The sequence below is a fragment of the Pinus tabuliformis genome, chromosome 7 (assembly GCF_031772625.1).
Source record: "Pinus tabuliformis cultivar Carrire ecotype Pingquan chromosome 7, CPIR1, whole genome shotgun sequence".
Taxonomy (NCBI): Eukaryota; Viridiplantae; Streptophyta; class Pinopsida; order Pinales; family Pinaceae; genus Pinus; species Pinus tabuliformis.
In genome coordinates, this window is record NC_142293.1 from 1,892,389,411 (window position 1) to 1,892,402,684 (window position 13,274).

Sequence of the window (13,274 nt, forward strand, 5' to 3'; positions counted from 1 at the left end):
CACTATGTTTTAACTATTATGCATTTTAGTGTTTTATGCAAATTATCTAAATTAAGGAATTCTTAATTGCTCCTTAGTCTAGGTAGTCACCCTATGATCTATAGTAAAGGATTCTTAATTGCCATTTGCTCGTGATTAACCTTTGTTCCTCATTTTAATCCCGGTTTGAGAATTCTTAAGTGCTCTCCCACCTTGGTTAAGATTCATTCCATCCATCTGGCCCACAGACCTGAACTTTGCTCTGCTAGCTTGCCCTTTGAACACTCCCTTTAATGAGTTAATTCCAGTTCTGCTACCCTTCTTTGACTCCATAGCCCAATAGTCTAGTGACATCATTCTATCCATCTATTTTAAGGATTCCACCATCCAACCTTCAATACAAATCAAAACCCCCTAAAATTTAAGAACTAGCCTAAAATCCCAGCAAGAAAAGCTAAATCATATAGAGAGATCCCTCTTTGAGGCATAGGTTGGCTAGAGCCTATACTTAAAAGATTGGTTTGGGGTTACCTCGGTCTTTTCCTTCTTTTGATAACTTCTAGGGAAAATTTCTGAGTGATAACAACTTGAAAGGAATATTTATCGACGTGGAGGTTATTGACGCCCCTTTATACTATAATCTCCTGCTAGGACGTAGCTTAATGTACACCATGAAGGTAGTCGCTTATTTTGTCTATCGTACTATGAGCTTCCCTCGTAACTAGAAGATCGTCACCATTGATCAACTAACATACTATGATCCTCAACTTCAGGCATCTCCTAGGAATTTAATTTCCTCAATGGCGAGCAATGATATGGTGCCTTCCTTCATTGAAATCAATCCAGGAGTCTATAGAGATTCCTCATTGCTTGGGGCATATTATGTCCCACTATGTGTTAAGGTTGAGCCTAACACTTCTAATGTTTACACGCTCTAAGGATCACGAGTTGTTCAACAACCTAATACCTCTTCTCAGCAGCCAACTCATAAAAAATTTGCTACTCCAAACTTATCTAGTGCCTCAGGAGGGGTTCCTCCTAAGCGTAATTCATTAGCTCAAATACCTTTCCTGTTTCAACTCCCAAGAATAGTCAACACACCTATGATGGCTATGTTGAGTTTGCCAAATTCTACCTTGGGGATCCTAGTAAGGTACATTGATCATCCTCCCAAAAACCTCCTAATCATCTTAAACCTTATGTGGTTTTGATCTCAATACAATCAGTTCCCACTGCCCCTCCCACTGCTTCAATTCCAGTGCAACCTCAATAGGAGCCCGCTCCTACTACCAAAGAAACTAATGAGGGGGGAAAGCCAAGAAAAAGGGGGCAAAGATAAGGCAACCCAAGTTGTAGCCACTCATCCATCAACACATAAGCCTACTCATCCATGTGCTTTGTGTGATCTACATGGCCATGCCACCAATAATTTCCCTACTTTGCTCTGATTGAAAGAATTCATTTCCTTGGATGAACTTCAACCAGACCCAAATGTTCCTGAAGTGCAAGTCACTTTGCTTGAATCATCCAAGAAGAACAAAGGCTTACACACAAATTACCCATGTGCTTTGTGAAAAATGTATGGTCATTATTAGTATTGTTGCCCTCATCTCCCTAATTTTCGCAATACTCTTATTGTTCTTCGCGATCTTGATGTCCCTCGTAGTACCCATTATTATCCTCTACTTTGGGCCCTTGACACCTCTCCAATGTCAAGGTAGGAGACCAATCATCCCACTATTGTGATTGTTCCTCTTGATATAGAGATCACAGAGAATGCCATACCCATCCTTTATCTCCTATCATCCATGGGATTGACACCTTTAGACTCTTCCAAAGCATTTGAATATGAACCTTTAGAAACCCCTTCTATTTTTGAGGTCGCTTTGATCTCAACATCGATGGATATTCCATCTAATAGTCACCAGCCTCCCATATAAGACATTACGCATGTGAAACATGTCTCCCATTATGATGATTGGTTCAAAAACCCCTTACTTTGATCCTACAAATTCCATTTGACAATTAGAAGAAATAATCCCAATTGCTGCAATAGGATTTTAGAGTTGAAATTTTCACAATCCAAAATTCCTCTCCTAACAGGTAACATAATGCAATTTGTCTATATAGGAAACATGGAAAAAAGTTTTTATTCAGGCACTTGAGTACCAATGTAATGACATCCACATGGTTCCTATATCTCATCAACCCCAACCCCTCATCATGACATTTATAGGTGAATGACTGATAAAGTACAGAAGAAACACATGCTTTCTATACAAATTGTTGACATCGTCATATTCATAAACCATAATATCAATGGGGATTTCTTTAGGGAAATTGGTATGGCTTCAAAGTACCTTTTGAAATGAACTCTCAAATCACCTTTGGGTAGAACCATTGTGCTTGCAATTATGAGAATAGATGCTATTGCTAAATTACAATAGAAAAATGATTAAATCATGTGATTTTGGGCCTTAGGAAGCCATTAAAGGCTTTGAAAGGTCGCTTGGAAAGCATTGATGGGCCAATGCATGCCAATTAGGTAGGAAAGAAAAATAGTAAGTTAAAGGGCTGAATTCAATCACATGCAAAAACTTATTAAAGGTTAGCTCTATTCGAGATCAATTGACTAAGAAATATATGTCATCATTTTGAAGACCACGTGTATCTCTTTAAGAGCTAAACTTGTAATGTTGTAAATTTCAAATTATGTAGAATAATTATTAACTTGGAAAATATTTGCACGATAAAAACAAGTCATTCTAGTAATAACTTTTAATCCATTACACAAACATAAATTACAAGACAAAACCAACCCTTAAAACAAGATATATTTTAATATGGAAAAGATTATATCACCTTTAACTTAACACTAAGTTATTAAAAGTTAACAATAACATAGAATACAAAGATATAAATATGAACTTTAAATTAACAAAATCATATAATGTAGGTATCTAAACACCATTGTCACAAATTAAAGTTCTTATTAGAATGTGTTTGCATCCTCCAACTTAATATGGTAAAGATATTGTCATGTCTATTAAACATTTTGACTATATTAAAATAAAACAAAACAAAATAAAAATAATCTAAAATTAAAAAAAATAAAAATAAAATGAAATTATAAAAGAAATATTATAATGTAATTTTCAACATTTTAATTTAGTAAAAAAAATATAAAATATAAAATTAATAATTATATTTATAGTTAATAATTAAACAAACTAAAATTCATTTTAATATAAATCTACTTAGACCAAAAAAATCAAATCTATAGATTAACCACTGTGCTCTCCTTGTTTATTTAATTATTATTGGCCCTCAATTCACATGATCCCCTTTAATTAACTTTTGCGTTATCGTTTCAACAAATAACTGAACGTTATCGTCCCCTTCACACATATGCAAACCGGCGTCGCGAGCTTCATGGCCACGTTAGAGGGATGTGTTCCTAATAGATTATTGGCATCGCTGCCATTGTCTCCTACTCGATGTCCTCCCCACACTCACTCTCTGTGCAGAACACATAAAGGGCGATTGAGATGCAGCTTATCATCAGCATTATCATGCGGAAGGAGGCAGCTCTCAACCACCACGCTGTTCATACTTCACCAATTTTATGCGAATGCCTTGCCTGCAGGTATTTCTATTTCTGGCCTTCTATTAGTTTTATCGTCAACAAGGATCGAGTTTGTGTATATATAAATGTATACATCGACTGCTTTGTTTATATTTGCTGTAACTTGTCCTCCCCACCTAATCTAAGTGTAACTTCTCAATTACCGACGAATGATTGTGAATTCAACTGTTCTGAGTCTGATTTAGTTACATCTTGGATGCCTTTTGTTGAGAATAGTCTTATCTTCCATAATTTTCTTGCTGATTGGCAAATTCAACCTTTGACATAAGTTGTTTTTTTTTTGAACCCCCTCTGGTAAATCACCCCACAGGATTCTAGCTTTGGCTTAGATGCCATGTTATCGGGTTATTGCCAAATTCACCAATTACTTGCACTTGGTATTGTTAGTTGAAGTGAGTTGCATCTGTGTGTTCTCAATGCTGCTAGGACTTTCACCTGGTCTTGGATGCTTTGTATGTGACAATGTTGCTAGGACATTTACTTGGTTTCGAAATGTCACAATATCTGTAAGACTATTAAGCTTAATAAGTTGGTAACTCATGAAAACCTTTGAGAGCTAGAAAAGTTTGTCTCCAATTTTTTTGATCATAGATACAAAGTGTTAAAACCTATTAATTAATTGCTTATCAATTCCCTTAAGGTAATCATCATCATCACTCAATTGTGGAAATAATTATAGGGATTTGAACTTCAAATCCCATTATTTAACTATACTCATCTCGAAGCGCAACATAATTATTATTTTGTGTGGCTATGAAACTATTGGTGCTATATGTATCAAGATCCATAACCTATATAACGTCTTGATAAGAGGGCTTTATTCACCCTAACAAGGTTTGATAATGCCCTTATAGAAGCCTAAATAGATCTAATTAGTGTTTGATTCCTCTTAATTAAGCCTCAATCATCTTTAAATGTACCTAATTAGCTGTTGAATCTTGACCTAATATTTAGTCATGTGAGACCTATTTAAATTGAAGGACATGTCTTTCTAGGAGGCAAGTGACTTTAGATGTACCACAACCTTCTTACAAGCTATATAAAGCCCTTTATTACTATAAAAGATGCATCATCAACACAAAACACACAAGAAGTATGCAAGTATTTAGAGGAGATTGTTGCAAATGTACATGCTCCAATCTCTCTCTCTCTCTATATGTGTGTGTACACACACACACACACATAAATACAAACACACTCACACATTTTCTTTTCTAGGCAATATATCTTGGGGAAATACCTGAGCACTTCTCCTCATTTTGAGGATGGTACCTAGGGTAAACCCTAGATTTTTTAGGGCACAAAGGCCATGCCAACAATAGGGCTGAAAGATGTTTCGACAATATACTCATTATGAGCTTAACATGTCACTTATGAGAATAAAACTTGGGTGGGGAGTGTTAGCACTCTGTAATTTCTCCTGGCTGAAGAGAGGAACCCAAAGGTAACCACAAACCACTTTGAAATTGGAATCTAGCCCTTCCAGCTTGAGAGAGGGCTCTCTCTATATGAATTTTCAGTCACCTAGATGACTGAGCAAGGTAGGCAATCTTTTTGGTGTTTTTAATCAATTTCGTTGTAGAGGGGCAAGCAGAGGAATGGTGGAATAATGACATCTAAAGCATCTGATTGAGGATGAATTCTAAATGTCATAATGGAAGGAAAACATTAAATGTTCAGTAAGCTATGACAAAGCACTTTAACAATGAATTCTAAAATAAATCCTTGCTAAACTAAACATGAAGACATAACATTCAAGCATGATGATAACAGGAGAGACAACTTACAATACAGGAGAGCACATCACCATTAGAAATTGACGCATGAATCCTTGTAAAAGCAGACCTCGGTCTTGTTCATTCACTGAAAAAGCTTTTTGAAATGAAAAGTACAATGCACAATGCTTTCTTTATCTAACCCTGACCAACCCTTTACTTCATCAAAATTACATCATATATACATCAAAGACAATTAGTTCCTTCCTTTAGGAACCGAATTCCCAAAAAATATTTCAGTTTCTCCCTATAGCAACGAAAATAGAACTAATTTATAGAAACAAGGAAGTTGTTTTGACCAAAAGAATCTTCAACAAATTACATTAAATCCCTGCACAAAGATGGAGCTCAAACTTCCAATGTACCTCAAGACATTTGCCACGACCGCAAAAATTGGTTTGGTGAAGTTTAGACTCGAAATGCAAAGTCAAATTGTTGACTATGTGGAAGCGAAGCACTTGCTTCTTTAGTAGAAACACAACAATAGAAGTGCAACGAGTTGATGGTTTGTCTACTACTGATCACTTTTTGAGCTTCTGACTGAGTCATACATATAAAAAATAACCTAGATATCATTAAATTCCCCTTGAAAAGCCTCTTTTTATACTGTAAATCTTCCATCCTGCAAAAACACCACCTTCAGTAAAAGCGCAACGCTTGTGTGAAAGTGCAACAAAAGTTTACCTTCACAATTTTGACTAGTACTGGGGTCTTTGAATAAAGCAAACAACTTGTTGGTGATGCTGACAGTCTTGTAAACCCTTTTCAAGTTCCCACACACAAAAAAGATGCAAAACCTCACATTTCTATCAAACCCTAATGCTTTGTCAATAGTGCAACATTACTGTGTGAGCTGCTCCTTTTGCAAAAAGTTTCATAAGTTTCAGAAATCTGACTGATTGTGCTCCCAAAAGGACTTCATGCAAAATATAAACCTCTCAACCTCCTTATCCAACTTCATTCAACTAGTATACTCAGGCAAAAAGACAAAAAACAAAACTGTTTTAATTACCTGTTCAAGACTCAGACTATAGCTACCTTAGCTAGTGGATCAAGCTTTCCTCTACCTTTCTCTTGTATTTCATGTAATGCCTCTTGCAACTGTTGTTTAGTAGCCCTTAGCTTCTTCTTCAAGGTGAGGTTTTGTCTGCAGATGTTCTTGAGCTGCCTGTGTAAGGGCAGAGTTTTTTTTTAACATATACTTAGCATTTAACAATGCTGGCTCATAGATGTTCAAATGATCATGTATCTTCTATCTGGCCCTTTCATCTTGTTTCTTAAGTGTAGTTACTAGTGATCTCATTTTGAGCTTTCTTCAATTGCTTCCTCAGCCTATGGAAAGTATGCTGCCCTTCATCCATTTCAGCCTTCTTCTCTTCTTGTGCTGACTCTTCCTTTTTCCACTGCAACTTCCTAGCTGAAGACCTAGTAACAAGAATTCTTATCGATGAGGCCTCTAACTCTTGAATATTCTTCGTCACTACCTTCTCTTTACCTTTGGACTTAGTGATGGATGGAGTTGTCTTCATCACTGGTTCTGTTTCACCAATCTTAGGTGTCTTTTCCAAAGCAGTCTTCTTCAACTCCCTATTGTCATGCTGTAGTTGGGCAATGACTAAGTGACCCTTTTTCCAACTGTTCCTGTAGTTCTAAGATTTCTTTATCCTTATCTTCTAAAACAATATCCTCTAGTATGGTATCTAGAACTTCAGTTGGCTATTCAGGTGTTTGTTCCATGGGCAATTTCTTTGCAGCAACTCTTGTGAGTGGCTTCTTGGGAACTTCCAATACCTCAAGAGAGAAATGAAGCTTCTTACCCTTTTTCTTGTCTGGTGAGTCAACTAAAGTTGATGGCCTTCTTATTGAGCTCTCGACTGGTGATTGTACATCCCTTGCCATAGATGAAGGTGTATCCTTTTTACTCCAGGGGTTAGTTGGAAACTCAGCTGCCAAACTGGATGAATCTATGAATGCCTGCCATGTCTGATTTTTCTTTTTCAATTCTTCCACCACTAACAATTTAGTCAAAGAGAAATGAAAGAGACTAGGCTCTACTTGACTTTGCTTACCTTGAACCTTATCTGCCATCTTACCAAGGCTTCTGAACAAATAGAAAGGCAGATTCAAAGGGATTTTTCCTGTGAAATGCATTAATAGCCTAAAATGATACTGATAAATTCTCCCAAATCTGCCTTCACAAGTGAAATATCTCTGGATGACCTTAAGAAGTTTGCTGTAGGGTTCAAGCAGATATTCCCTTGGCACAATAGCTCCATATTCCTTGTTTTTATACTTTGGCTTTAGGAAATCCTTGTAGTTGACTATGTCTAGAGGCATGCCCTTGAACCACTGTTCTCCTTGTAGAGGGATTTCTGTAGTAGCTGAAATGGTAACATCTGACACTGGAAAACTTAATTCTCCAACCTTAACATCTAACCCAGTGAAGTTTAAGGCAAAATCTTTAGTCAACTAAACACTATAACCCTAGATCTTCTCACAAAACTTGATACAGCTAGCGTGTTCAAATGCAACTCTAATTGCCGGATTTGAGTTTATCAAGGCAAGGTCTTGAGGCTCAAACTTGACTATGTCTCCTCTTTTGTGCTTCTTTCTATTTGGAGTTGTCATGACTCACAACAAAAGATGAATTCTTGGGCTTTTCAATGCAATTTCAGTGTTTGACAATTAGCACAACAAGTAGTGTAGCAGCTATGGAATTAGGGCTTTATATGAGAGCTTTATGGCTAAATCTTAATGAAATACCTATATTAACAAATTCAAATAGAAAAACTGAATTCTTAGACTCAAATGCAACAACTTGTTGTTTTTACCTACAGTTGGAAATTCAAATTCACGGGCGCAGCGAAAAAGCACAATGCATGAGGGAAAAAGTTTCTTGATGCTCTAAGGCAACAACAACAAGGCTGTGAGACTCCAGACCATTTATATTGAATTGTCAGACTCCAGGATGTTGAAGAAAGTGTAACTAGGTTCGGTCTTCATAATGACACATGCAAATGAAAATGATGTAATTTGTATCTAGCAAATTTTTGTAAATTTGAGTCATGGGTTTCATGCTCAAAATGTATTTGTTTTAGTAGCTCTCATCATGAGCTCTAGGCTAGGTGATAGGTTTGTGTCATTGATGTAAATGTTTACACTTGAAAATGTATAATGTATGACTCCAAGATCAAGGGCAGAATCACGTGGAAAAACTCCTCCAAGTTCAAGATCAAATGGCTAGTGAAAGACTCCTCCAAGTGAAGATAAAAGAAGCAATATATTTTCAGCCTAAATATATTTATATATATCCATTCATGTCGGCTAGATATCATTATGTAAGTCGGCCTAAACTCAAGTTATGTCGGCTTAATGGACAATGTTAAGAAGACTATATATGGGTCTCTCCTCTCTCATTGAGACACAATCACAAGATCAATTCATTCTCAATCCATGCGAAGAAGTCTGTCTAAGGGTGCCAGGTAAAGGAGAAGATGAAGGAGCTGCAGAGAAGTCTGTTCTGTCACCCATAACTGCAGGAATCTCTTCCACACGTGTGAAGCTAAGGCATCATTCTATCTGCCCTCATTGTCAAGGAAAACATTCGGTCTTGGGTCTATTCTAAAGGCAGATCTGTGCAAAGAAGATTGACTAGTGGAGCGAAGGTTTAGGAGGGCTAGAAGAGCCCTGAACTTCCAACTCATGTGAGGGTACTGGTCACCATTAGGGCTGTGTTATAGTCCTATGTCATCTCATTGCCTGAAGTTGATTTGAGGCCTAAAGGATTCGATTGTAGGCCTAGAAGGAAGCTTATATCATAGTGAAGCAAGGAGGAGATTACTAGACCAAGAAGATCACTCCCACGTGGAAAGATAGAGACATCTTCAGATCTTCTGTAAGGGTTATTGATCAGTCCATGTCTATGAAGCAGATCACTTTGTTTCAAGTCTAGCATTGATGACAATCAGCTGGGCTAGTGTATTACTTTGGGCAAGTGAAGTTTGAAGAAAGGAGGAAGGGAGAAGGAAGTTGATCCACAAGTTCCAGATCTGATCCATGTTGCAGCAAATCAGAGGACAGCAGTAAGAGAAGATTCTAGCCTTGATCTTGGAGTCAACTTAGTCAAAGGGTCTTTGTATTGATCTTGGAAATTTTGTCAAGAGAAGATTCTATAAGAAGAATTACCGTGGGTTTTCCTCTCAGGTTTGGAGAGGTTTTTGCCCTGGCTGCTGCCTATATCTTGTGTTATTGTTCTTTTGTTTATTATGCATGATAGCTGGTTGATGAAGTTAACACACATACATGTATGATAATTCTTGTTTGAATGAATGAAAGGATAAAGTACTTCACAAGCAATTATCTAAGAAAGAGAAATCATTAATATATCAAGCCTTCAGATTTCTCAACATGGTATAAAAGGGTTGGTAGCACATCAAGGAAAGGCTGATAAAGAACATTAAAGAAGAGGCAAGGCAGTTGAAGTTGAAGGGAAAGCTAGATTCAGATCCACATTCTGAAACTCCAAGATCTGTCAAAGATCTATCATTCGGGCAGATCTACATCTCACTTCAGTTGAAGAGCAGATCCTCAAGGATAAGTCAAGCAGATCTCAGGTTCACTAACATTCAAGGACAGTCAAGCTTCCTCAAGCTCATTCAAGGCAGCCATCTAAAATCAAGCTTCAAGAATCATCACATCAAGTAAGTATCTTATTCATTTGAGCAAGACTAATTTTGAAAAGGATGTCTTCTTGCAAGGAAAGCAATAAGTTAGTTGGAGTTGCCAACTTCCTTGCTTGGAAGAAGAGAACTGACCTTAATTTGAAAGAACAAGAAGTTATTGATTATTGTATTGGCCGTACTAAATTAAGAGCCATTACTGAACTGTGAAACTATAAAGATTGCTGAAACTGTCTGAAATGGTATAAATAGATTTGACGAAGTACTTACCTGATCTGCTACGGCTGTTGCGATGAGGATGCTGCAGAACTTCTCCAGCGCTCCCGTTACCGAATGACCAAAACCACCCAGCCAAACCGAGTATACCTAGATACTCAATCCAGTATGCTTCTCAACCGATGCATACCGTTCCCCCGTGCCCAGAGACTTCAAAACAAGTAAGGCTCAATAGTTCCGAATTATAAGCCGTATGGATAAATTTCCCCTCCTTCCTTCAACAACACTCTCCTTCTTCCTTCAACAGCACCCGGCTTAGTTTTTCCACTCACAGTAAATACAACCTTCCCCATCCACAGGCAAAGAACAACAGCCCCCTTTGAAATCCTCCTCCCTCCCTTTAAATAGCAGAGGTTCCTCCCCCTCTACGCAACTGTTCACCGCCTTTATGAAAGGATAAGATTTTGTTAGGCGGTGACTGCTTTGTCATGATATCTGCCTTTAATTGAATCAGATCTTCACAACATCGAATGGTGTCATTTTAATCATGACAGTTGGTACTTTAATTTAAATAGTATAAGACCATGATGATTTTAAATATTACATATTATTTTATGTTTTATAAAATATCAAGTTTAATCATAAGGTTTATGGGTTTAGTTTATTAGTACACATTTTGGGTTATATATGTAAACATATGAATAAACTCAACTATATTTCTTACTGAGTGTATATTTCTTCTATTTACGAGAATTAGGTATTTAATTTACACCTTTGATAATTAATTCATTTATCTTATATTTAGACATTCTCCATGAATAGTCGATATATAGTCGATGTATATATATATTTATATACATACTAGTGCAATGTATATGATGCATGCATATGTAGCTATCATATGTATGCCTCACATGCATGCTAATATTGCTATATTGTTCGTGATTTGAGATGGGTTGTTACATACACCCCTCCTTCAAAAGAACTTCGTCCCGAAGTTAAGGGTTTATAAAGTATATTGATAATTCCTTTAGGGTATGTAAGGATTATATTATGTGATTGAATTTTCATTTATGATCGTGAGGACACTTTAAAATTTGTGATTTTGAACGCTGATAGATTTCTAATTTTAATGGTCCTGCCTTGCCCAAACCAGGTTCCCAAGCTATTCTAAAAATCATCCTATCCTTCCTAATCTCTTCCGCTCCCATCCCATCCGTCCTCTACTAGAGTATGCCATGGCGTCAGCTATACTGACCTAACCATGCATAAACTCTAAGGATGGCAGCGTCGACTATATCGACCTGATTTCCTAGTAGGCATCCGGCAATCATCATCACACATCTAGGGGAGCGTGACTCGCACAATCCTCCCATGACCCCAGGTTTTAGAGGATAAACGGTGGGCAACACCTCCACCCCTCCCAGTAGAATCAGGGTTAATACCCTATCATGGAATCTCTTTGAGCCTTAATTGTTCTGAAGTTTCTGTCATCACGTGGTCATTTTGGTAACGGATTTTATCTGCAATCATAAACACTTGTCCATGCATTTATAACATGTGCATTAATATTTTCAAAAACACATAGCTTATGTATATTTCATACATGTCATCTAAAGTATAACATACCTTGCCATAATCTATTCATGTCATTAGCTTTCATATTTACAATATAATCATTCTTTCGTGTATTGTTTGTGCATAAAACTCATGACTTTAAATTGCTAACTAACACTTGATATTTGATCTTACGAGCACATATCGTTATGTTCCAAACTTTCATTGATCTGTATGTGTTTGCTCCAGTAACAACTAACTGGGTTATTGTCTTACTTGGTAACAAAATGCATCATATGGACAGTCATTAGCAAAGACAAATCTCAATTCCTTCTTCTTAACAATACTGTTATTTGTTGTGTTCTTTCATATATAAATTGATTGAAATACCTAGCTCAAAGTATGGTATTTAACACATTTGGGGAACATATTTTGAACTCAACATTTCCTTTAACAATAATACACCAAACATTGCTTTATGTTTAAATGGTAGTACTCTTTCAATACCTTGGCCCTATGGGTTGAATTTATGCTCATGGAACCTTTGCTCAGGTTGTATTCATCACTTATCTTATTGCTAAATTAGGTCTGAATGTTGCGTAGTATCCGATCCTATTGACTGATTCACTACCAAGGAGTTGATATTCATGCCAAGTGAACTACTGTTTCCAGATCTTTTGCCAGCGCACATTCCAGGGTCTGAACTTAAGTTCTATGCATTATACCAGTTATTTTTTTATGCCTCTATATGAATGAGTTAATGGCTGTTTGCAATTCTGAGTTAGTTCCTCATCACATGGTGTTTAATAGCAGTGTATTCCTTGTTGAATAATTGTGAATGGTATATATAACCGCTTGAGCTCAATTGGCTGGTTCTGTTATCATTTAACTGGAAGTATAGTGGAAAACTGTTTACCTACAGCTAACAGATAACAACTGATGTGCAAAAGGGATCACTGTAACCTTCACACAAAACTCAGAAATTTATTAGAAACTAAGAGAATATACAGGAGGGAATTCTACATCTTTTACTGTGGTATTGTGATAATAATATGGCTAAATTATGTATAACAGCTGGGGTAATTTTGAGTAAGGAAGATATTATATGTGACTCTTTAGAGGCCTCATTGAATGTTATTTGTCCACAGTATATATATATTTTCTGAAGTAAAAACTATTAAGAAAACACCTACAGAAGTTTTCATACGAACTTGAAGAAAGGTCTCATAGAGGAACTTTATACAAACTCAATTATCAAGGGGAAATATCTACGTGGTTGTAGTAGAGTAGAATTATCATCACATCTCAGCAAAATATCTTAGAGATTGAAATGTCCCGAACATTAACTACAGGAGCCAATAACAAAAGACTGTATTAACTGTAATCAAATGCACCAGCAGTAGAATGTGTGAGGTTTAAGGT

General features: G+C 36.7%; 1 protein-coding gene across 4 annotated transcripts in view; it reads left to right on the top strand.

Annotated features, from left to right (window-relative positions):
- The first annotated feature begins 3,330 nt into the window (after positions 1 to 3,330).
- LOC149256028 (uncharacterized) overlaps positions 3,331 to 13,274 on the top strand; it is a 276,058-nt gene continuing 266,114 nt past the window's right edge. For 2 of the 4 annotated variants that reach the window (XM_089457364.1, XM_089457365.1), the window contains exon 1: positions 3,596 to 3,625. In XM_089457364.1, the coding sequence (XP_089313490.1) occupies positions 3,605 to 3,625 (21 nt within the window). In that variant the 5' untranslated portion in view covers positions 3,596 to 3,604. Of the gene's footprint in view, positions 3,626 to 13,274 lie in introns of all 4 variants that reach the window. The other 2 variants (XM_089457363.1, XM_089457362.1) reach the window with 2 other exon arrangements.